The sequence below is a fragment of the Polypterus senegalus genome, chromosome 3 (genome assembly GCF_016835505.1).
Source record: "Polypterus senegalus isolate Bchr_013 chromosome 3, ASM1683550v1, whole genome shotgun sequence".
Taxonomy (NCBI): Eukaryota; Metazoa; Chordata; class Cladistia; order Polypteriformes; family Polypteridae; genus Polypterus; species Polypterus senegalus.
This window is the reverse complement of record NC_053156.1, coordinates 306,202,838-306,226,365: the sequence shown is the minus strand read 5'-3', so window position 1 is coordinate 306,226,365 and position 23,528 is coordinate 306,202,838. Positions and strand designations below refer to the sequence as shown.

Genomic DNA, 23,528 nt, shown 5'->3' with positions numbered 1-23,528 from the left:
TCTGTTTGATTCCAATAACTTGCATCATTTTATAGTCAAAATCACTGACCCGGCGCACTTCATCTACAAATACCCCGGAGAAACGCGACGAGGTGCGGCAGCGACAGACGACCCTCACCTCGGACTGCGCTCTCCTCACACACCGACGGGGTTGATGCCTGCAGTTGTCGCGTGCCTGTCACTGTCTGCCTGTCTGTCTGTCGCCGATATAAGGTCCGCTGACACGTTTATTACACACCCTGACTCTGCACAGTCTGCCTAATATCTTTAATGAGTGTGTGCGACATATTTAGTCTCGCTGATCGGACATCAAACCGCAGTGAGAAGGCACAGGGTGAGTGAGGCGGACAGTAGCGAGCCGCCTGAAGGGGGCGCATGTGAGCCGAACAGTCGGTGATCGTGATGTCTGCTGTCCTGCGCAGAGGCGCCGATCAGTTAGCGACGTCAGGAAGTCACGTGCACTGCAGCGGGCCGTTTATTTTGATTTTGATTTTTTGTTCCGACTGACTGCCAAAATGGAAAATTAAGATTTTTAAAAATCTAAAGAAAATAAGGAGGAGATTTTCATGGAGTAGAATAGGCGCATGGACTTCATTTAAAAGTAAAGAGCATAAACGGTTTTTAATTTTATAAAAAATGGGATCAGACTAAGAAAAAATCAATCCCATATTTAAAAACTAAATTTTCAACTTGAATAAAATATTCTTTTGTTTTCTTGTTGTCCTTGTGTTGAATAGTCTGTATTAAAAATTGATAAAAGCATCAGAATTAAAAGCTTTTAAAATCAACGACATATTTCAAAAACATTGTAACCCGTTCTTTTATACGCCGCTCTGTCCGTTGATTTGTGGAACTGAGGACACGTGGAGGGGGAGGAGCAAAGGCGCGCTCTCTCTATCTCTCCCTCCCTCTCTCACTTTCTCTCTTTTTTTCTCTCCCTCCTCACCCGTCTGTGTGTGTAAAGACTGAGATCCATCCATTATCCAACCCGCTGTATCCTAACTACAGGGTCACGGGGGTCTGCTGGAGCCAATCCCAGCCAACACAGGGAGCAAGGCAGGAAACAAACCCCAGGCATGGCGCCGGCCCACAGCAAAAGACTGAGCCGAGATATGAAACACCATCAGTGGGCAACGCTGCCAGTTGAAGAGGCAATACGCGACTCTTTGGGTTCATAGCTTTGTAACTCGGCCTGTGAAGGTGTCACCAGCCATGAGCCTCACCGCACGTCGCTGGTGTCCCCATATCCGAGGATATGCGGAGGGGGAGGCCGCACCCCCGCTTTTTATTTTGAAGCTTCTCAGTTTGTCCGCGCGCCGCTCCAATTCCATTTGATGTTCCCGATTTGTTTTTTGCTCTTTGAACTTCAGGGCCACCGTAGAGAGCTCTCGGTTAAAGTGGGCAGAATGTCAGGAAATTGTGAGTCGAACTGAAAAGACCCTAAAAAACACAAATCGAAATCCCACCTCGCAGCGTCCTTCAGACCACGACACGAGGCGCCGCCAGCCAGCCAGCCAGCCCCCCGTCTTTCCTATATAGCGCCTTTTTTTTCTGTCATCCCAGCAGGAATTGACTTCCAAACGACTGACAAAGGAAACGACAGCACGCGCCGAAGTGCGCGATTCATTTCATGGTCAGGTGAGAAAACAGAAGCCGGTAAAGTCTGATGAAGCTCCCACAAAGTCCGTTTAACGAATACGACGGAGACATTCGCGGCCGGGAAAGAATAACAAATCGACGGCAGGGGTCACTGGAACACAAGGATTCGACTGGAATGAGCACCAGCAGCCGGCTGGCATTCCTCGCCGTGTTGTCGCACTAACACTCCCAATGGCACCGTTCAGCGGTAACGGTCCTGGCCGAGCGGCTCCTTCGCTCTCTCGCTCGCGCGCGCACATCCTTCCTCGGAGACGCGCTTCCTCTACATCTCCGTCGGTGACGTCACGCAGCTGTGCGCGGCCCGAGCGCTGCTTCGCGCGCACGCGCGGCCGTCTCTCTGTGTGCGCGCTCGTCACTTCAGAAGATGGCGGAAGGGGAACTGAATGTGGACAGTCTCATCTCCCGACTCCTGGAAGGTAAGAGACCCGGTTTGGGAGCGAAAGGCCGCCGCGCCCGGGACGGACGGAGGGTTGGTCTGAACGCAGGGCCCGAAGAGTGCCGTGGAGGAGTGGCAGTGCCAACCGGGAAGCGCGTTTGTTGTGGCGGGGCCTGGAAGGGTCGCCGCGCCGTCGGAGAAGAACGCCGTACTGCTGTGTGAGCGAGCGAGCGAGTGAGCTAAAAAAAGAGAGGGGCTGGCACGGAGAGAAGCGACGACCCCTGGCAAAGGCTAGGCAGAGGGACACGTCGTACTGGGGGTACGGAGAGCCGTCGAGAAGAAAGACATGGAGAGGAAAATAAGGTGATGTCAGTCAGGTAGGCACTACGGAATGTGCCAGGCAGGCACAGAGCCGAGGTGCCACCACCAGTAAGTAGGATCTGAGTGCCAGGCTTAGGCTGGGAAGCTAAAAGGTGTACAGTGGACTGGGATGTGGGGAGCCCGATTACTCCGGGCAGGGTGACGAGAAGGAAGCGACAAAAGGAGGAAGAGCCAAAGTCCACGGAGCCGAGTGCCATGAGGAGGCACTGAAGGGGTGGGAATTACAAGAAGAGAAAAAGAAACGAGGGCTGAGGTGCACCACAGGTGGAGAGGGCAGGGAAAACGGAGACCCCTGGCCCAAATGGGTGAGGACCCCTCAGCAATACAAGACGAGAAACAGGCCCGTAAAAGTCAAGGGGCACTGGTGGGCAGCAGGTGACGGGCAGACAACACCGGACCAGTTTGGTTTCTTGCTTTGGTGGGATTGTGAGCTGCTCAAGCTGGCACTCCCTTCCTTCAGGCCATAGGTTCCACTTGTGCCCTGAAGATGCCATGGGGCAGGCTGGCACATTTGGGTTCTGGGCACACACTTGTGCCCTTGGAGATGGGCGTTTTGTAGGCCCGGTATCATTATGGTCCACTACTGCCAGTCGGGTCAGATGCGTTTTTTGGCTGCGTATACGCCTGGCGCCTTTGCCAAGGTGGGTGTCTTAACCCGCAGACGGTCATTTGAAGACCCTCTGCGGTTCGTTCTCGAGGGGCAGGACTCCTGTGAATGGCGTGTTTGAAGATCACGTCCCCTCTTTAGTGCCTGGCACCACACCGAGGCTGGGCAGCTCCTTTGTGGTTCAGCACCTCTGCATATTAGTGTGGCATCGGCCTCCTTATGAAGCCCTTGTGGTTGAGTTCATCGTGCCATCTACAGGTGGTGTGCCCAGGAGACACAGCGTGGAACTTTTAGTCCCCGTACCTCCCCCATGCCCTCCTTCAAATGTGTGACAAACCTGCGTCACTTGGGGAGTGACAACGAAGCTCTGAGATGAAAGTCGTGTTCATTCACAGTGCCAGTCTGAGCAGGTCATGGCACTGCCAGGGCAGAAGTGCCAAGCTGGTGGTCAGCCTCATAGGGACTCGGTGGCAGAGGTGGGAGTCCACCACGTGTCGCCTTGACAAGCAGCCGTTTGGCTAAGAGTGCCCACCACAGGAGCTGACCCCTGGCACGCTGTGTGGGGGCTACAGACTAGAAATGGCCACTGCCCCCCCGCCAAACTTCTCCTAAGTTTCATTTTTTTTTTTTTTCAAAAAAATGGCTGGAATCTTGGCGGGAATTTCCGTAACCTGAAGGAGGCGTGTGGCGCCACAGTGGTGGGGCTTGGTGCAGAACAACAGAACGAGCCCCCCAATTACAACTTGTGCGCCAGCGTGTGTGCCAAAGATAACAATGAAACGGCGGTGGGCACAGACCCCACCGGGCGGGCGCCGTTGTCGGGTCAGGCCACCTGTCACTTCGTGTCTCCACACGTCACGTCTGCCTTTTATGTCCCGTGTAGCCCCCCTTTAACGGCGTAAGGAGCATTTAAACCGGACCCTTGCCATGTCCTGTGGGTGGTCCGCGGTGAAGTGCCGTGTGTCTCGCGCTGAACGCCTGCCAGAGTTGCAGGTGAGGGGGTACGGCCAGCGTGGCGGTGGTCACCATGTAGTGGACAGAGCTGGCATGGCCCCCCAACTGGGCTGTTGGACGCCAACTCGAGGGAGTGATGTCACAGCTGGGCCCCCCGAGATAGAGGCAGGTGGTCTTGTTGGTGCTCTCCACATTTCAGACTTTGTGTCTTTTCCCCTTTGTAGATGATGTCACCCCCTGGGCTGTGCGACTGGCATTCTCGATGACCGCTTTCACGTGACCAGCTGGTTAGCTGGCTGTCCTTGGCCTTTGGGTGAAAGTGGCGTCACACGTTTATAATTAGCGGGGGTCTCGGCTCGGGTCCTCTGCTGTTAATAAGTGGCTAAGGTGGCATCTGTCACTTTATATCTATTACACATATAAGACCGCCTGCCTCAGTGCCAGTGATACCGCTGGTAACCTCACGGGTACAATTGGCCGACATGCCGTATGAATGCCCAGCCAGAGAAAGTGGAGTAAAGTGACCTTCAGATGATCGCCATGCCAGCCCGATGCCCACACTGATGTCCCCAGCGCCAGCACTGGGCAGAACGTCTGTTTCCACTTCATAGCTCCCTGGTGCTGAAGGGGGTCTCTAACCCGTTGAGTCTTTGTAGAGGGGCAGCTGCCATGAGCAGGCAGATAGAAGTTTGTTGAAGTGCAGCGTGGCACCTGGCAGAGCTGGGGACCCCATGTTTGAGAGTGCCAGGGGGTCGACTTTGTCTGCAGTGGCAAGGTGAGGAAGAACTTTGTCTGCTGCGGGTTGACCCATTTAAAGATGTCACCCGCACGTAGTTTGGGGGGCACAGCGTCATCAATTGGACATTTGTCACCTTAAGACCCCTCTGTCAGGAGTTAAGTTGGGCGGTGGTCCGATGATGGAATCTTGGCTAACGTGTGACAGGCCAGGAGGGCACTAGATTTGGGCAGAGGAGGGCATTGTGCCGCAAACGATGGCCCGTCCTGCCCACCCCGTGTTCTTCCCTGCTTGGCCGCAGTGCGTCTCCAGTGTGAGTGCCACTGGCGCTCTGAGCACTGGGGTCTCACACTGGGGTCTCACACTGGGGTCCTGGGCTTTTCTCTCCGATCGCCAGGGTGGTTCATGGACTGAAGTGGACCTCACTGTGGAGTTTGCCCATCGCTTCTTAATGCCATCTGTGGGCATTTTATTAGCACATGCAGTACAGAGTGCATTCCAACAGGTGGTGCACAGACTGGTCCTAACATTTTGGCTTTGATCCGCTGTTTGCTTCAGAGCCCCCCGTCTTACTGCAGCCTCCAGGGGGGGGGTGGGGTGTGTGTGGTCCCAACGTGATGTCCCCAAAGCGGGGACTGACGGGGGGAGGTGACGTTTACTTCTGCTGTCGAGCTTCTCAACATGCGGCCACCGTCTCCCAGTTGGGGGTTTGGGGGGCTGCGGTACCAACACCCGCTGATATCGAGGGTCTCTACTGCACTCGTGTGCCCTCAGACTGGCACTGATATCTGAGTTTCAAACACACAGCGTGAAGTGGGACGGTGAAACGTCGCGGCTCGGGGGTCCGGAGAGTGCGGCTGCCGTGCAGTGGATTAGACGGTGGGTGTGGTGTGGCGCTGTTGATCATTGTAGAAATGCGTAAAGTCAGCGGGGGTCCGTTCTTGTCACTGACCTTTCTGGGCACCGGTTTGACCTCCCAGAGTCGGCATTGCAGTTATTAAATGTGAGGTGCCCTGTGGCTGGAGGTCGCGGCCAGTCGGGTGATGTGATGCCAGCTCCACTTCCTTGGCACCGGTGTCCCCTCCTTGTGACAGGGACTGCTGCCTGCCACTGGCTTTGCTCCCAAGATTGGCGCCTGCATTTGCTGCAGCTGTCGCATGGAGTGGCAGGTCGGGGGTCAAACTGGTTAGGTCTGTTTGTTGAGTCCGTCACGGTGTCATCGTCACCACAGAGGGCACACTGGGCAGGGCCGTCGGGAGAGTGAGAGAGTGCAGTGTGGCTCTTCAGGGCCGGATTTAGCAGATGGCTTCTTCTAGAAATCACAAGGGCCGTTGCTAGGGCACGGTAAACAAAGCCGCCTCTTGTTTGGCCAGGGAGCGGGCACTGCCCTCCGTGAGGCTGCCCGGGGCCTGTTTGGGATTGCTTTGTAATCGCCTCCTTAATGGGCCCACCCGTCACCGGTATTGACATTTGTCACCGCCACTTGGCTGCCTGCCACTCCTCAGATATTGTTGTGTCAGCTGCTGTCCCCGCTGTCCCGTCTCCAGTGTCACCTTTCACGTGAACCCGCCGGGCGCCGCTGCCTGCTCTGAAGGGCTCTTCTCAGATACGCGGCCTTCAGCCGGAGCCTGGGAGCTTTACAGGGGGCTCTGGGGGAGGACGAGTCCGCCAATCCCGCCAATCCCGCGCCCTCGTAGCTTTCGTAATCGCAAAAGTAGGTCAGCAGGAGGATGGAGGCAGCGGCTCGGAGCTCCACAGTGCCAATGGCTCCTTCCTGCCCCATGCCCGGTGCTGCTGCTGCGATGCCGATGGCGTTTCAGTCCGCCTGCTCAGATGGCGCCACGCAGCTGATCTCTTGAGTTCGGCCGTGTGCCACCTAAAACGCCGTCAGCGAATCACATAAATGTAAAGAATTATTATAAAAAAGCACCCGCGACTCCCGGTTCTTCACAAAGGACTTCCTGGGAGTGCCAGGACCGCGGGTTTGAAGGGTGGCACCACCGTCACTACACTGGGGCATTGAGACCCACCCACGGCCTCACCAGCAGCAACCCAAGCTTTTCTGGTTGGTCTCCCATCCGAGCCTGAGGGGGACGACGTCTTCTGAAGTGCGGGTGGTGTGAAAGTCGGCCAGGATGGCACATCAGGGTGGCAGAATTCCTGTGTTCAGTGCCAGGGAAATTCCACGGCACTCGGTACCTACTAGGAAACCGAAGTGACCGGCTGGCTTTTATGAAAAGTTCCTCCGTTGTGCCCGTTCCTGTCTAAATGCTAACAGCAGTGGCACAATCCCAGTGTACCCAGTATGAAGTCAATGCCCACCCAGCTATTGTTTTTAGTAAATTAGCATTGGCACTCTTGAGTATCAAGGGCCAGACCCGGGGGTCCTCCAGTGTAGTGCCAGGTGGTAAGTGGATTCCTGGAGACTTGTGGGTAATTTCATTGCAGCCGACTCTCTGCCCGTCGCCTGGCATTGTAAGAAGGGCAACGTGGTTCACGGGCATCGTCAGCAGGCTGACAGAAGAGCGAGGCGAGTTCAGAGGTCACAACCTGGCATTGTCCTGCTCATAAAAAGCAGGGGAGGGCAGCTAAGGACACGTCCCTTCAGGACCAGGTGGCTGTGTGGGGACCTCGGGTGGCCTTCAGAGCGCCCAGTGGGTGTTGGTGGTGACCAGGGACTGAAGCCAGGCAAAGGATTGTGGGAATTGAGGGGATTAGAGGTGAGACCACCAAACCGTCTGAGCGGGACGTGCGGACACCCGAGTAGCAGACGAGCCGCGAGCCTCCACAAGGAAAGGCGCCTGATAAGAGTCCGACGTGGTCTCGTGTCCGTTTGGGGGTCTCAGAGAGTGGCGGGACCCCAGGCTCACATTCCAGTGGGACTGCACCTTCTCCACCTCCAAATCCACACCACCAGTGGTAGAGCCGTGGTCAGGCCGGGCACGGTCCACCTTGGTGGCTCTTCATGCCACGCGTGTCTCCAGGTGGTCCGGCCGCTCTGCTTCATCAACGCTTGGTGTCGTATCCTCAGTTTTGCCTGAGTCGTGTTTGTTTGTTTGTTTGCTTTGACAGAATTCCGAGGGGTCTTCAGTTGTGGTGGTCTGCGGTGTGTTAAATCCCAGCAGGCTCTGCTGCTGACGTCCCAGAGTGAAGTCGTGGGCGACCATCACGTGGCCTTATCTGTCTGGGCGTGTGGTCCGGTGCCATGTGAGAGGGTGGCATGTCTGGGGGTTCAGATTTGCAACCAGCAGGAGGGCAGAGTGGGGTTCATAATGAGTTGGATACGAGCAGAAGGAGCAAGTCAGGGAGGTGGGCCGGTGGACTGGCAGGTTATCACGGGGGGGCGTGGGCAGCAGACGGGCGCGGGCACACGTGTGCACGATGAAGCTTGATGGCAGTAAACGTAGGAAGTGACAATGTGAGGTCTGAATAGCCGATGGGGGTCCGCCTTACGAGTCGCAGTGGACTGGCAGTCAGAAGCCATGAAGGAGGCTCACATACTGTCAGGTTATATAGCGCCTTGACGTGGGGGGCCTCATCTGGGGTCCTGGGGTCAGACATAGCAGCACTAGAGAGGGTCTGATAATGGGGGGCTACAGGGGGTGAGTGACGACTTTAAAATGAGGTCACCAAGAACACGGGGGGCAGGCCTGGCGAGCTTTGTGGGGAACAGTGCCCTGTCCTGATGAAGACCCCGCATGCTGTCATTCACTTAATCGTAGTGGACCACCCAGTGACTCCAGTGCCCAACGCAATGGAGCGGCTTTGGTTTGGTCTTCAGTCGGGGGGCTGACCGCCAATGGCTGCGAGCACAATGATGAGGAACACGGGGGGGCTTCGGACCCCACAAACATAAGAGAAGCTCATCTACCTGATGGCAGAGATGGTGGCCACTTGTGACAAACGTGAAACCCACATGTCCCAAAATGGCGCACCACTCTGACATGCCAAGGGGTCTTCAGGGGAGTGAATTGACATGCCCTGTGGCCCGAAGTCATGTAATGTGACGCTGGCTTTAGAACGTGGGTGACGATGTGACAGGTGCCACTCTCCGCGAGTCATAGCACTGCTCACTGCATCACCATTGTTTTTCTTTGGCACACCCTGTCACTGAATGTCACCGGCAGCACATGCAGTAAGCTTAGTGACAGGTGTGCTGCTCGATTGGCATCTGGCCGGCTGTGCCACCGCTGCATGGATTGCCAGCATGCCCCGTGTGGCACGGAGCGTGACGTTGACCAGCAGCACATGCCTCCATACTGGAGGCTCGGGCACACATAAGCGCCTGGAGCAGCAGCTGGCAGTAGAGGGCGGAGCTTGGAGTGCCATCTCACAGGGGTGATGGCTGCTGGTGACCCTCTGAATGTTCCTTTTCATGCCATCCTGATGGCTTTTCCAGCGCCTGTGTCATCATTTAGGCTGTAGGACTGTGGACCCCGGACTGACTTCGGACCCCGACGGCGCAGCGTTTTGGAAAGTCTGAAGAAGATAAATAATGTGACGTTGTGACAGCTGCCATTGTGACTGGCCGATTCTGTGAGCTGGGCTGACCCGTGTGGGCCAATCGCGTGTATTGGCATCGTCAGCTCAGCCAATCATTTGGCTTAAACAGCAGCAACTGCCAGCCATGATGTGCTTTGGGTCAAGTGGGGCATCAGTGAGGGGAATGCTGGGTAAGGTGGGCACCAAGAAGAGAGAGACCAGTGGAGCAACAAGCGTGCGAATCGAGACCGCCGTGTGTGTGTGTGTGTGTGTGTGTGTGTGTGTGTGTGTGTGACGTGTGCAGAAAACCCACCACAGAGATGAACCCAAGTGGTCTGAAGAAGCCCCCCTGCAAGACCCTGAGGCGTTGACACGTGAAACAAATGACCTACTTTACTGCCATCCCACCAGCGTTCATGAGACCCCGTGTAGTTCATCATGGCGTGTGTGACTGCAGTCGGAGAGCAGACCCCGCGGAGAACTGCCACTTTATACGCCAAGCGAGGTGTGCCAGGCGGGGCCAGCGCTGATGGAGCCCACCGCTTGGATTTGTGTGCCCAGGAAACAAGAAAGAAAGGAAGTTTGGCGTGACGGCCCTTAAAACACACAAACACACACGAGGAGGGGACCACCCTGGCCTGCCCCCTGGGCTCTGGTGGGCTGCACGCAATAACAACTCTCTTAGGGGGGCTTCTTCATCTTCCGAGCCAAAGGTGGCATGTCGCAACGGTATTGTGCCACTCAACGTCTTGGCGCGCTTGCCCGCGTCTTCATATAAGATCGCTGCCCCCGTGGTGGACCTCTCGTCACACCTGGGTGCCCCGCCTGTGATCCAATGACGGCTGCCCAGTCTTTGAGGAGCGATGCTGCACATGTGCCACCAATGCCAGGGCAACCTAAGGGGCTCACCTTCAGAAGATGATTGGACGTTGACAGGCACAGGCCGCTGCTCCCGGTTATTCAAGACCCCCATCCCTTAGCCAGGATGCTGTGGAATGTTCTCAGGAGGCCATGGAGCCCCCCGGTGGGCGAGCAGGTGCCCATGTGCCTGTGGATCGCGTCTGGGCACTGGCGTCCACTCATAATGAGTTAACAAAGCAAGTTGAGTGCTCGCCGGTGGTCACTCGCCCTCCGGACCCCCCTGGCACCTCGCACAGAATGACGTGTGACGGTCGAATCTCCCGCCGTCCCTACGCTCCTCACGTTTTTAGGCCGAGGCTCCGAGTGCCCACCACAGACGACATTGTGGCCTGATTTCCCATGATGCTTAGCAGTCCAGCCGTACGTGTGCAGGTTCTGGCTGTAGTCCTTCCCATTCGCTGGACCCCCGGGGTGAAGACCACCACCACCGCGCTGCCCCTCCCTGTTGTTGTGTAAAAGCAGTAATCGGGTGGGTGGTCTTTTGGCTGACATTTGGTGGACTTGTCAGTAGCAGTTTGACTGGCATATCGTCCGATGCCCCTCGTGATGCTTCAGCCTGGCGCACTGACGCTAAAGCCTTTGTCTTTTCAGTGCCTAGCCTGGTGGTCTCTTGAAAGCCCCTCGGCTCAACGTTGACTTTGTGGTGTTCGGCTGGTAGATTTTCTTCTTGCTGCTGCCAGTCGGTGTGTTGTGTGAATTTGGCAATGCCAAGGTGCTCTTAAGGGTGGGCACACTTGCCAGATGTTTCAAATGGTTACTGGGACTTGTGGGTAACGAAACGTAAGCAGACGTGGGGGGCTGCCGGCTGCCCACCCTTGTTTTGTCTCCATCTCTACGGCCCCCCACTGTAGAGGATTTCAGAGCTGGTGGACCGCTGTTGGCGTACGGCATCTGTCTGCCACGTCGTCCTCACCCAGGTGACCGCAGGCGCCACTCGGCGAGCCCTTGAAGTGGTTCACTCCAAGGGGGAGCGTGGTACAGGGGGTCTGATCTTAGGCGTGCCCTGCAAGGGGGCACCTGCTGTGTAACGCGCATAAAACCCCGTAGCTGATGGGCACCTGGCTGCATACAGAGGGGTAAGGAGGCCTCTACAGATACCCGTCGTTAAGGAGCTGCTGATTGGGATTCCTCTGCGGTATGGCATTGGGCACAGTGGGTGTCGGCCCCAGACGGCGGGCAGCGCGGGGTCTAAAAGGCCGGCACTCTGCCCATGGCTTCAAAAAGAGACTTGAATGCGGAAAAGGTGCCAAGGGCCGGGTGGTCAAGTCATGTCAAGTGCTGATTGTGTGACAACAAAAGAAGGTGACATTGGTGACAATGTGACATTTAGTCTGGTGACCCTCCTTCTGTTAAACTCCAGCTGGCATGTCTCCCAATCATAAGACGTGTCGGGGGTCCCAGGCTCAGTTGTGGTCTCCACTGTAGCTTGGCACTTTTTCTCGGGGGTCTGTTGATGGCCTTTTTGTGGGGGGCTCCTCGAGCAGATTCACGGCTGTGCCCCCCTCTCTGCACTCCTTCGGGTCGATGACCTCGATGACTTGGAGGTTTTCTCGTCTCCGTCCCCCCTGACTTGCTGAGTTTTTTGTCTTCATCATGTTTGTTAGACCCCCATACTGACTCGGCACCAGGGTGGGATGTCGCGGTGACAGCTCTGTGAAAGGGGACATCAGACATTGTGGGTTTGCTGTTGGTCGTTCCTTGAGACCCCTTGGCAGAGACCCCTTTTGAGCGGAGACGTTTTCTGGACTGGCAGCCCCCCCGACTCCACTGACGTGTGACAATAAAATGGGTGAACCTCGGAGGGGCTCTGTGCCTGTCACTGTTTGGGGGGCTCTCTGGAGTTAAAAGGGCGAGGAGCTGTCACAGCCGGAGTCAAAGGGTTAAAGAGAAGGGACGGATGACAGCAGAGCGAGATGGCAGTCGAGGACGGGGACTCGGGAGACGGCGTGTGGTGGTCTGTTGTTGTTGTTTGTCACCCTCAGTTACACGCGACGTCACCAAGCGCTGAGCTCCTCGGCCATCTTCACCTTTCACTTCCTTCTGTTGGCGTCTGCGGTGCTGGTGGTCCGGCAGTCAGCTGTCTGTCTGTGGAGTGTACTGGGGTCACAGCAGCTTGAGGGGCGCGCCCACGGTCTGTTTATGTGCACACATACAGGATGTCCCGGCCTTCCAAAGGTGGTCCGCCCTGTAAACACCCCCCCTCAAGTGGCATGTTTGTGACATGAAGACAGTGGTGTCACCAAAAAAGCCCCTCAGTGTTACACAGCAACACAAAAATCCACGAAACAAACCCCACGAAGAGCCTCAGAGGGCCACTTCCTGTCACCTTCCCCTGCGGCAGGGGGGCTCAGACCCGTCACTGTCATTGAAATGGGACCATACGTTGTGGCACGCGAGGTCCGCAGCGCACTCGAGATGTGGGTGTGGACCCTGATTGGCAACGGAACTGAAGAGCCACCACGATGACCGAGTGACAAAGATGACAACTTGCTGACAGAATGTGATAGAAGCGGACCCTCCGTCTGTCCTGACTTCCAAAACAGACCGCCACCTCTCTGTCACCTGACAATAAACGGACCCCCGGTCGGCCCCCTTTTTAGAGGATCACGTGCGGTGCGTTCTCCACCTGGGTGGTCACCTTTAGGCTGTAATGGGGGGGCTGAGTCCTGGTGTCATGGCGTTAAAGGGCCCCTCGCTTCAGTAGTAAGGGGGCTGCGCCGCACGCACAGACGTCCTCCGATGGGGACCCCTCCTCGGAATCTCATCCTTGAACTCCCCCTCAGGATTCCTCCTCTCCTCCTTTTTCAAAGAAAGTGCCTCCCCCTCAGTGTCACAGAACAGCGTGGCACACAAAGACCCTCGGGCACAGGGTGGTCCCCTTCTCCCCCACGATTATCGAATGATTTTCAAGGAGAACGAGGGGGCAGAAAGGGAAAATAAATTGCGCGGAATGTGGGGGGCCGCGGCTGCCTGAGGTGCTTTACCTGCTCGCTTGTGCTGTGACTTTAGAATACCAGGGACATGGGGGGGGCACACAAACACAGGGACACAAACACAGGGACAGGGACACAAACACAGGGACAGGGACACGCACACGGAGACAGGGACACGCACACGGAGATGGCGTCTGCTCAGGTTTCAACTTTCAAAACGAAGCAAACAAACCTGCGGCAGGCCTGTCAGGTGAGCCCCGTTGATGGGGGTCCGCTGTGGAGCCCGCTGTGTGGCTTTGGGTTGTCTGCCATCCCGACTTATGAGCGGGTGCCCAAGCAGGAGTGGGGCGGGGGTCTGTTTTCTTTGTTGTCTCTGATCTTCCTGCTCGTCCTTTGGCTCAGGTGTGCCGTCACTAAGGTCACCCTGTCACTAAGGTCACCCTGTCACTAAGGTGTGTGCGTCCCGCTGCTCCTCCTCTGTTGTTTTTCTCCCGTATTTGGTGCTTTTTTTGTTTCCGTCGGCCGCGCTTTCTTTAAAACCTGCGCTGCAGATGATGACGATGATGATGAAGAGCGGGACGGCTTTGGGGGGGCTGTGTGTGGCTCATCCTGCTGCCCTCTCTTAACGAGTCACTTCAGCTCTCTCTCCCTTGGCTGGTGTGTGTGCGCCGTTTGATACTCGTGAGAACAGGTGTGTGCGTGTGTGGGCGCGGGTGTGCGTGTGTGTGGGCATGGGCGGGTGTGTGCGCGGGTGTGCGTGTGGGCGTGGGTGTGTGTGCGTGGGCACGGGTGTCTCTCTCTCTGTGTTTGTGTTTTTACATTCATAAATATTCAGAAAAGTGGGAGGAGCCTCTGCGCACACACTTGTGAAAGCCCAAAACCCAAAACCGTGACACGTGGCGGACCCCTCAGATGTGGACGTGCCATCACTTGGGGGGTGTTGACGGTGACAGTCCAGTAAGGCCTTAAAATGCCTTTCACTTGCAGGGGTCCCCAACTCGACCACGACAAGTGGCCAGACTTGATTCAAATGCATTGCCCCCCACACAAAGACCCAGTCCCTGAGCACGGCTGCGGGACCACCCATTACGTATTCAGGGGGTAAACGAGACACATGACGAGATGACCACCTGAACCAAAGTCCCCCAGCAGCGGCCTGAGCAGAGAAACCAACAGCCAGACCCGCCTCGGAAGGCGCAAAGCCTGAGAATTGTCACTTGTGAGCATCGGTGGCAGCAGCCACGTGACGGGTGACATGAAGTTTATTTGTCCTGAGGGTGACATTAAACTTTTTACAGACACCCAAGAACACAGACACGAATCTTAAAGAAAGACGAACAGCAGCCCCCCAAAAACAGACATGTATTTTTTTAAAAACCACAAGAGTTGGCCAGCGAGAGGGCAGTGCCCGTGGGGTGGGCACATTGCTGCCAGTAGAAAGGAGCGCCTGTCGGTCACAAGTCTTGGCCCCCTCCATGCTGAGCTGTCCCTGGTGGCTCTCAGTTTGGTCTTCTTTCTCCTCGTCCTCTGGGGGGTCCGGGGAGTGTCCCGTAACTGAGCCGGTCTTCCCATTCAGCTTGTTAATTGGGTGGGCCACTCCTGAAGTGATGTGACGGGCCCGGCCCACCACAAACTATGGGACACGTCGCGAATGTCACCACGTTAAAGTAGTGCGGTGTGCCCTAGGTGGCCTTTCCAGATCCCCCACTGTTTCTGGACCAGTCCAGCATGTCATTGCTGTGGACCCCCAGCCCATGTGTGGGTGGCACATCCCCTCACTCAGGGGTGGCACCTCCTTGGCTTTGCTGACACAGTCGTTGAAAGTTCTCCACTGGACTCGTGTTCTCCGTCTCTGAGGGTCTGTCATCCATGGCCTGCAGCACGTCCACCAAGTGCTATGAAGAGGTGGGCTTCATGAGTGCCGCCCCCTTTATTGTAACTGCCACGTGTCCAGCAGACTTGGGGGTGGGGGCTGCAGTGCTGAGCCACTCGCGTTGTGTAGACCACTGCTACACGCACACTCCCCCCAGGACAAAACACGACAGCCCACCGGAGCTCCTGAATGTGGTGGTCCTTCCCAAAGTGTTGTGTTGCGATTTCCTGCAAGTCCTTGTGTGGTCCGTGTCCCCAAATGCCCAGTTCGCGGTCATTTCACTCTCCGTGCCAAGCGGCCCACTGTGTTCTGACCACTTGTGCGTTAGCATTGCTTCAGAAGCGTCAGCCGTTCCGGGGGGCTTGCATGTGGGCAGTGGGGTTCCCTGCGTGTGTCCCCCTGTACTGCAGTCCAGTCCTAACGTGCTCACTAGGCCAGTGGTGTGTGTCACCATGTGGTCTGTCACTTTGTTACTCATCCATGGTTAGACAGTTGTGTGGTGCCATGGTACCCACTGTGCCACTCTGCTGCCCTGGTCTGAACGCGGTCAGCCCTCCTGTTTACTTACGCATATGGAAGAGATTAGTGCAGCTGTCCTCGAGTGTGTGTGTGTGTGTGTGTGTGTGCATATGTGGCGCTGTGAGGACGTTTGTGCCCATCTGCCAGGCTTCTCCACTTCAGCCGTCGACTTCACAGATTGTGTTGTCACATTCATGTCACCAGCCAGCCAGCGTTGGATGGCAGGGCTCTTAGTGAACACGTCTTGCAAAGTGAAGGGGGGGATCCTAAATAAATGGTGCCCTCTGTGAAAAAGTGCGTGCCCCCCGGGCCCTACTAACTGATCAGCCCCCTGTTGTAGCTGTGGCCCTGTCCCCAGAGCCACACCATTTGTCACATGTGGACGATGTCTTTGAGCCTCGTGGGACTTCTCTGGTGCCCACACAAATGGTGGGATCGCAAATTCGGACCCTGCGGCACTCGGGAAGGGGGGATTGGACCCCAAGATGCTGACGAAGTTCCCACCTCCACTGTGACAGAATTGATGCCCACCAGGCTTTAAGGCCATCGAACGGCGTCCCTGCCGTGACGCTCGGGGTGACAACATCATGTTGGGGGGGTTTGAAGGGACTGCGGCTGGTCAGGAAATAAATGACATCGGGGTGAAAGTGTGAAGTGGCATCTGTGGGCGTTGGGCAGAATGTTCAGACTTGAGTTGTCTTCTAGTGGCACAGTGACCTTCGAAGTTGTCACCAAACGCCTTGAAGATGACCAAGTGGCCGCCACGGAGCCCTCGCCTGAGTGACCAGAGAAATGGCATAACTGGCATGGAGACCCTCAGACCTGAGCAGGGCAATGGCAATGTGGACAGAAGAGGCGGAGTCATGAGCGTCTCCCGGAAGTGACCTCATGTGCCTTTGGTGGGTGGGCCTTGCCCCAGTGGCTCACACGTGTGGCAGTGACGCCCTAAAGACGGGGTCCGAGTACAACTTAAATCCGAAGCACACTGGGTGGGGGGCATGTGTAGTGACGCTCCGCAGTATAAAGCCCCCTAATTGTGCTGTCCTGCCCAGACGTTGACGTGGGGACACGGCGTGGAGGATGCCCTCCTGACAGGTGACATTTGTCTTTTCAGTAAGACTTTGTGTCACTTGTTGGGAACAGCATGGGTAGTTTGCTTGGCGTTGTGCTCGTCTTGTTGGTTGTGGCACCTGTGAAGGAGTTGGGGACTCGGGAACGGGCGGGGGGGGGCAGGTGTGTAGTGCCAGCACTTCCCAGTATGGTGCTGCGGACCACCACACGCACTCAGAGTGGCACAAACTAAACAATGCGAGGTGGAGAAGCCTGTGGGAGGCAGCTGTCTGGGACCTTCTACCAGATGGCATGTGGGCACATAGTCCCCGAGACAGACGGCAGACGGGTCCCACCCAGTGCAGAGTGGCATTCTTGGGCTGTGTCCCCGTTTCCCAGAGCTGACAGACACTCGCTGGGCAGGGCAGACTTGCTGTCCTCATCTATGGGTTTTGAGGGTCCTCCAGGTGTCCTTGGACCACCACAGACCCTTCAAGGTGCAGCGGGGGGCTTTCATGGCAGTGCTGAAGGTATTGTGCCACACATGTCCGACATGAACCATGGGCACCTGGCCAGTACCAGGGAGTACCAGTTACAAAGGAGATGTGCGGTTTGCTGGCTGGCAAAGACCAAAGTGCTTTATTGTAGAGTGTCGTGGGCGGGTGGGGTTGGCACCCGCGATGGTACCCATCTGGTGACCCTTCATTTCTTTCTCTCCCATCTGCAGTTCGGGGATGTCGACCGGGCAAAATTGTGCAAATGACGGAGGCGGAGGTCAGGGGGCTCTGCATCAAATCCCGTGAGATCTTCCTGAGCCAGCCCATCCTGCTGGAGCTCGAAGCCCCCCTGAAGATATGCGGTGAGTGCGGCTCAGGTGACACTTGTGGCTTCTTCGGGTGGGCGGGCGGCATTGTTTGTTTCTATTTGGGGACCGTGTTATTGGCTCGGCTCACAGCCTGGCAGTGGAGATGAAATGCAGCCGGCCGTGTGGCATGTGCAGCTGGCGCGACCTTCTCGTCAGTGCTGCCGTCTGTCAAGACACCACTGGTACTGGCTGGCAGGCGGGAGCGGAGAAGGTTGACCCTGTTGGCATTATCTTCAAAGAGGCTCTGGTTGGAGGTGCCAGCTTATGGCCGCAGATGATTATTGGTGGGCTGAGGTTTTGAAACTGGCACTTTGGCACAGTGGAGGCGCACTCGGCTGTGTCATGGCACATGCCGGGTGGTCCATGGGCATGACGTCGGTCTGCAGAGGGTCTTTAGACTCCTCTGTTAGTTCACGGTCTGTCTGCTGTGTAAAAGTATTTGCCCCCTCTTTGTTGGCGTATTCTCCACAATGAATGTGACACTAGAGAGCTCCATTGTGATGCTGCCTTGTCCCCAAAAGGCACTTAAGGAAGGACAACTTTGTCCCAACACCCATGTGACACGCTAGTTGCCCCCATGAGACCTGCTGTGGGCGTGAAGTTTAACTGCCGAGATTTGTGCCAAGGGCTGTGAAAGCCCAAGTGGCTGTTGCCTGGAACAGCGGGCACTTCTTGGACTTTCTCACTTGGCCCACTTTGTTTGGTTTTCATTAATTCCCCCAGAATGTCCAATTTGGCAGTTGCCAAGGCAGCGTTTCTGCCCCAGATGGGCAGTGCCAGGCACTACACTGAGCCCATTGTTCTTCCACGTGGCGCCCAACCTGCCAAGCGCGCTGCATTCCTTTCCAACTGTTCGGCTCGTCCCTCGAGTTGCCAAGATAACTGAAGACGAGAGCCCACTCAGCTGCACCCGCCGCCCACCGCACTGCTGCATCGAGTCGGTCAGGCTGGCGTTTATGTAAAAGTGGCAAGCGCCTGCAGGCAGACGGCAGTGCGGGGTCCCATTGGACTGGCAAAGACGGGGGCCGATGTTTCTCTCGTCTGAAGAGCTGCCCTCTCCTGCCTTGGGGTGGCACTGATACCATGCCAAGGACCAGGGGACATTTCCAGAGGTGGCTTTTTATATCCCACTGGAGGGTCTCGGTCACACCCTGAAGATGGCCCCCTCTGTTATAAAACTCTGCGTGGCTTCAAGTTTGATAAATAAACGTAAAACAACCGGACTCCCTAAAGCCGCCGTTGGCGCATCTCGACATAAGTCACCTTGTGAAACTCCGCCCAGTCGCCTTACTTGGGCAATGCTAATGAGCCTCATACATATTCAATCACAACACAACTGCCCCAAAAATGAGTGCACCAAGGTCATCCGTGGCACATTTTCTGGGTGGGTAGCCACTGGCACGTGGTGACATGACTGCTGTGACGATGACACATACAGGCCACGTGACACTCTGATGGAGGGCTCAGCCACCTCCTCCAGCACTGTCACCTCTGCCAGAGCCACAAAATGAGCGAATCACGGGTTGTCCCAGGCCACCGAGTCACGACGCATGTCACATGACATGTGTCTTAGTGGAATGCCAGCGTCATGCCCATCTGTGTTGGCCTGCAGTACGAGAACTCGGTGGGCATGACGAAGTGCAGCTCGGCCGAGATATTCCTGACCTGATGGCCAGTGTGACCTGAGAAGTGACAACAGGTGCAGTGCAGATTCGCAGCATTGGCCCTCTTCAAGTGGGCGACACGCCGGTCACTTCTGAGGTGTCACGCGTTTGTCACTTCTGCGCGCCTTTGGCCGACGCTCACCCCTCTGTGCTCTTCCTGCAGGTGACATCCACGGCCAGTACACGGACCTGCTGCGCTTCGAGTACGGGGGCTTCCCCCCCGAGGCCAACTACCTGTTCCTGGGCGACTACGTGGACCGAGGCAAGCAGTCCCTGGAGACCATCTGCCTGCTCCTGGCCTACAAGATCAAGTACCCCGAGAACTTCTTCCTCCTGCGCGGAAACCACGAGTGCGCCTCCATCAACCGCATCTACGGCTTCTACGACGAGTGTGAGTGTCTGGCGGGCAGGGGTGGGGGGCCGGAGGGGCTTGGTCTCCCCCTAACATCTGCGTCTGCTCGTTTGTGCAGGTAAGCGCCGCTTCAACATCAAGCTGTGGAAGACCTTCACCGACTGCTTCAACTGCTTGCCCATCGCCGCCATCATCGACGAGAAGATCTTCTGCTGCCACGGAGGTGAGTAGAGAGTGCTAGTGGGGCTGCCAGCTGCCCACGGGGCACCAGTCCCAGCAAAGCTGGGGGGTCTGTCGACATCCAGAGGATCTGAACTTGAGCGGGCGCCTCGGGGGTCTCCTCCTAATCACTCATTCAGCCAGAAGAGAGAAAGAAAAGCTGCCATCGTGAAGCCCACCCAGAAGAGGGGAGCAGACCCCAGGATTGCTAAAGAGCGGGCCAAGCTGACCGGGAGGCACTGCCACACCACGTCTATGGGAGGGGGGGGGTCCAGAAAAGCCGTGTTATGTCGAGAAGCCCACCTGGGAGGACGCCGAAGCTTTTCAGCCAATCACACCACATGTGGGCGTGGCTATCAGAGCGATTGCCCACCGTGGCCTGCTAGGAGCCCCCATTGGCCGTCACACAAGTGTGGGGGTCTTGTGAGATTGAGGGGGCCGGTGTCATTTGTTTTGTGACGTGAATCAAAGCAGAGCTTCTGTTGTGTGTCACATACAGTAAGTGACAGGGGGGCTCCAGGACTCGGACCCCATCGGGGTCTTCACTTAGCATAAAGACAAACATGAAAGTACGCAGCAGATGGTCCTGGACACTGGCCCAGCCTGGTGGTCTCACGTTTTTGCTGTCTCTCTCTCTCTCCCCATGTTGCAGGTCTGTCCCCCGACCTTCAGTCCATGGAGCAGATCCGCCGCATCATGAGGCCCACAGACGTCCCCGACACAGGTAGGCACTGCGCCACGTGAAGTCCCATTCCTGGCGAACCCCAGTGGTGGGTGGTCACTGTGCCAGCCCCCCGTGGCGGACAGTCATGGATGAAGGGTCCCACCGTCTGCTGCTCCCCTGTGCCTGGTCACGTTTAGCAGGACACTATATAAAGGGCGCTGTGCCACCTCGAGTGCCCGGGCCAGTAACATGCCCGTGATTTCACTTTTGTTATTGAGGGTCTGTGCAGACCAATCCCAAACCAAAGAGCCCCCCAGCCTCTGTGTCTCCTGAGCTCTCATAATTCGTCCTAAAAGCAGCCGAGCGCCCGATGAGGAGGTTTTTATGGGGGGCTACAGATAAACTGGAGTTGGGGGTCCTCCTGCAGTACTTAAGTTTACCCAGCAGGAAAAGCATCACTTGTGTCCAATCAGACGGGACCGAGCGCTTCATGACCCGCCCACCTCCTCATTCACTGGTCAGGATGAGATCCAATGAGTGAGAGGGAGGCTGCATGAGCTGGGGGTTGTAAAATGAGACCACCAATCACATCGGGACCCCCACCATCACAGGCCTGTTGGTGTGTGAAATCGGGTGGGCTCTTTTTTGGGGCCGTAGTCTGAGTCCACGTGGCAGTGTCCCCGTCGGCTGCCGCGATGCCACGCTTGAGGACCAGACTGCCAGGGCTCCTTTGTCCGCGGCCGTGTGCTCGTGCTCAGTGTGAGGCCTTCACGCTTTTGGGGGTCTTTGTCTTTGCTCTCCAGGTCTGCTGTGCGATCTTCTGTGGTCGGACCCCGACAAAGATGTGCAAGGCTGGGGTGAGAATGACCGCGGCGTGTCCTTCACCTTTGGAGCAGATGTGGTCAGCAAGTTCCTAAACCGACACGACTTGGACCTCATCTGCCGGGCGCACCAGGTATGCCACCGAGAGTCAAATGTCAGGCTGGGCTCCTGGCTGTCACCTGGAAGCTGCTGCTATTTTGTCACCTTGTCCCTAAAGAGTCCCCAGACTGCTGCCCACTCGATTATGTTGACCCTTTTGTAAGCCCACCAATGGCAGCGTAAATGCGAGGTGCCCTCAAGTGACAAAGGTAACGCCCCATGTTGAGGTGTTCTAATCCAAGCTGTGCCCTGTGCAGATGTGCCAGTGATGCCCAGCGTAATGGAGTGACACTCGGGCTGCTTGGAGAGGCCGGTGGAGAAAACTGGTGGTGTCAGTCTGAAGCAGTGCCAGCAGAAGTGCCCCACTTTGGTCTCTTCAAGCAATCAGAGTTCCAGACCTCACCTGGCGTTCAGGAATACCACTGGGCAGGTGGGTGCCAATGCCAGTGCATCAAGGTCAGGTCAGAGTTTTTTTTCCCCTCACCTGGGGACAGACGCGGAGTTTCACCACGTGACCCTCGCACACCCGATGGCATTTTAAAGGTCCACTGGAATGGCTACAGAGGGTGTAGTCCTGTAAAGCCAGCAGTTCAGAACTGGATTGGCATTGGGCGGTCTGGGCACTGGCACACTGGCATAAGGCAGCTTTGACCGGTTATGCTTCTGATGGGACATCTAATGCCCATTTCCGCTCTTTCTGTCCCTTCCAGGTGGTCGAGGATGGCTACGAGTTCTTTGCCAAGCGACAGCTGGTGACCCTCTTCTCTGCGCCGAACTACTGTGGCGAGTTTGACAACGCCGGCGGCATGATGAGCGTCGACGAGTCTCTCATGTGCTCCTTCCAGGTACCTCCACTCTACGGGGGGCTTCATTGCCATTCAGTAAACGCAGACTGTCCACCGTGTCACTGAAGGCCACCCCAGCACAAGTGACACCTCCGCTGCGGGTGCCACTCAGTGACCAGTGTTGATGCCAGTGAGTGTGATAAGTAAAAGCAGAAGGTGGGCGACGGACCGTGAGAGGTGCGGGTGTGGCAGAATGGGCACAAACGCAGCAAGCACACGATGAGGGAGGTGGGTTTGGACACCAGGGGGCGCCAGTCGTCGGGCTTGGGGGTCGTTAGCTGAGAGTCACTGGGCACCTTGCGGACCCCCAGATCTCCCTTCAATGATCTTTTTTTTTTTTTCTCTCCCCTGCAGATTCTGAAGCCCTCAGAGAAGAAGGCCAAATACCAGTATGGTGGTGTGAATTCTGGGCGCCCCGTCACCCCCCCTCGCACTGCCAACACCCCCAAGAAGAGGTGAACGCCACCGCCGTAGCTCTCTGCGGGGGTCCGCCTGCCACTGCTCTTCAACGAATGATGAAATCTTTAACGAATTAACGTGTAACCTGCTTTTTAAAGTCGGGCGTCTTCTCATTCCCTGGAAAAACAAAACCGCGGCCCACCTGCTGTGCTAATGCCACCCCCCATAGTCCCTGCCACCCTGTGGTGCACCATGTGACAGTTGGAGCCCCCAATCCCCTAGGGACAGAACTGAGTTTGCCCGCTCCCGCCATCCGTGTCAGTGGTCCCCGCTGGATTGTCCCCCTAAGCTCAGCTCCGATGCCCACTCGGGTGCCCCCTGGCCACTAGTGTCTCCCCCCCAAGTCGCGTAACGTTTTTAATCTTCCAGCTCCATGAAATCGAGTCCGGAATTTGCGAGTGTGCGGGTTCCGTGGGTCTGACGGCGGCCTCGGCCACGGACCCTCCACACGGTGGGCTTGCAGTGCACGCTGGGACGCAAGCTGTTGGTTACTCACAAAATGTATTTTTATTTAATTTGTATTTTGGGGTAAATTGTCTCAAATCTTGATTTGTGCAAAGTACATCATTTTAATAAAGTGTGTGAGGGGGTTTGTAGGACCCCCTCTGTCTGGAGGTCTCAGGTCATCTGCTTCTATGGGACCCTCCTTGGGTGCTGAGGGAGCCTGGGCAGCGGGCACACGCCTGTCAGATCCCGATGGTGGTGTCCGGACTCCTGGGGAAAAGCCATCCAGTACCTGGTACTGGGCAGAGGGCCAAATGCCCACCAGGTATCCCCAAACTCGGGCCTGACTGTCCACTGAAAGAAAGGAGGGGCACGAGGCTGTGCCAGCGCTGGCACCCAGGAAAGAAAAGGAGCTTGGAAATCTCGGAAGGGGTAGTGGGGGGGGAGAGGAGAGGAGAGGCTGAGACCAACAGGGAAGCAGAAGTGACCAGAGGGGTCAGCAGAGAAGCCCACTGTGCCAACTGGCGAGATGGGACTGATGGAGGAGGGGATGACGACCTCAAGCCTGGAATGCCCAGAGACAACACCCAGGGTGGGGGCACCT

At 56.5% G+C, this 23,528-nt stretch overlaps 1 protein-coding gene across 1 annotated transcript; it reads left to right on the top strand.

The window, feature by feature from the left end:
• Positions 1 to 1,947: 1,947 nt before the first annotated feature.
• On the top strand, positions 1,948 to 23,092 carry ppp1cb (protein phosphatase 1, catalytic subunit, beta isozyme). Its single transcript, XM_039749577.1, has 8 exons — positions 1,948 to 2,075; positions 17,219 to 17,350; positions 19,184 to 19,411; positions 19,491 to 19,595; positions 20,244 to 20,315; positions 21,059 to 21,210; positions 21,887 to 22,021; positions 22,376 to 23,092. The coding sequence occupies exons 1-8, from the start codon at positions 2,024 to 2,026 to the stop codon at positions 22,478 to 22,480; spliced, it is 981 nt and encodes a 326-aa protein (XP_039605511.1). The 5' UTR covers positions 1,948 to 2,023; the 3' UTR covers positions 22,481 to 23,092.
• The last annotated feature ends 436 nt before the right edge of the window (positions 23,093 to 23,528 follow it).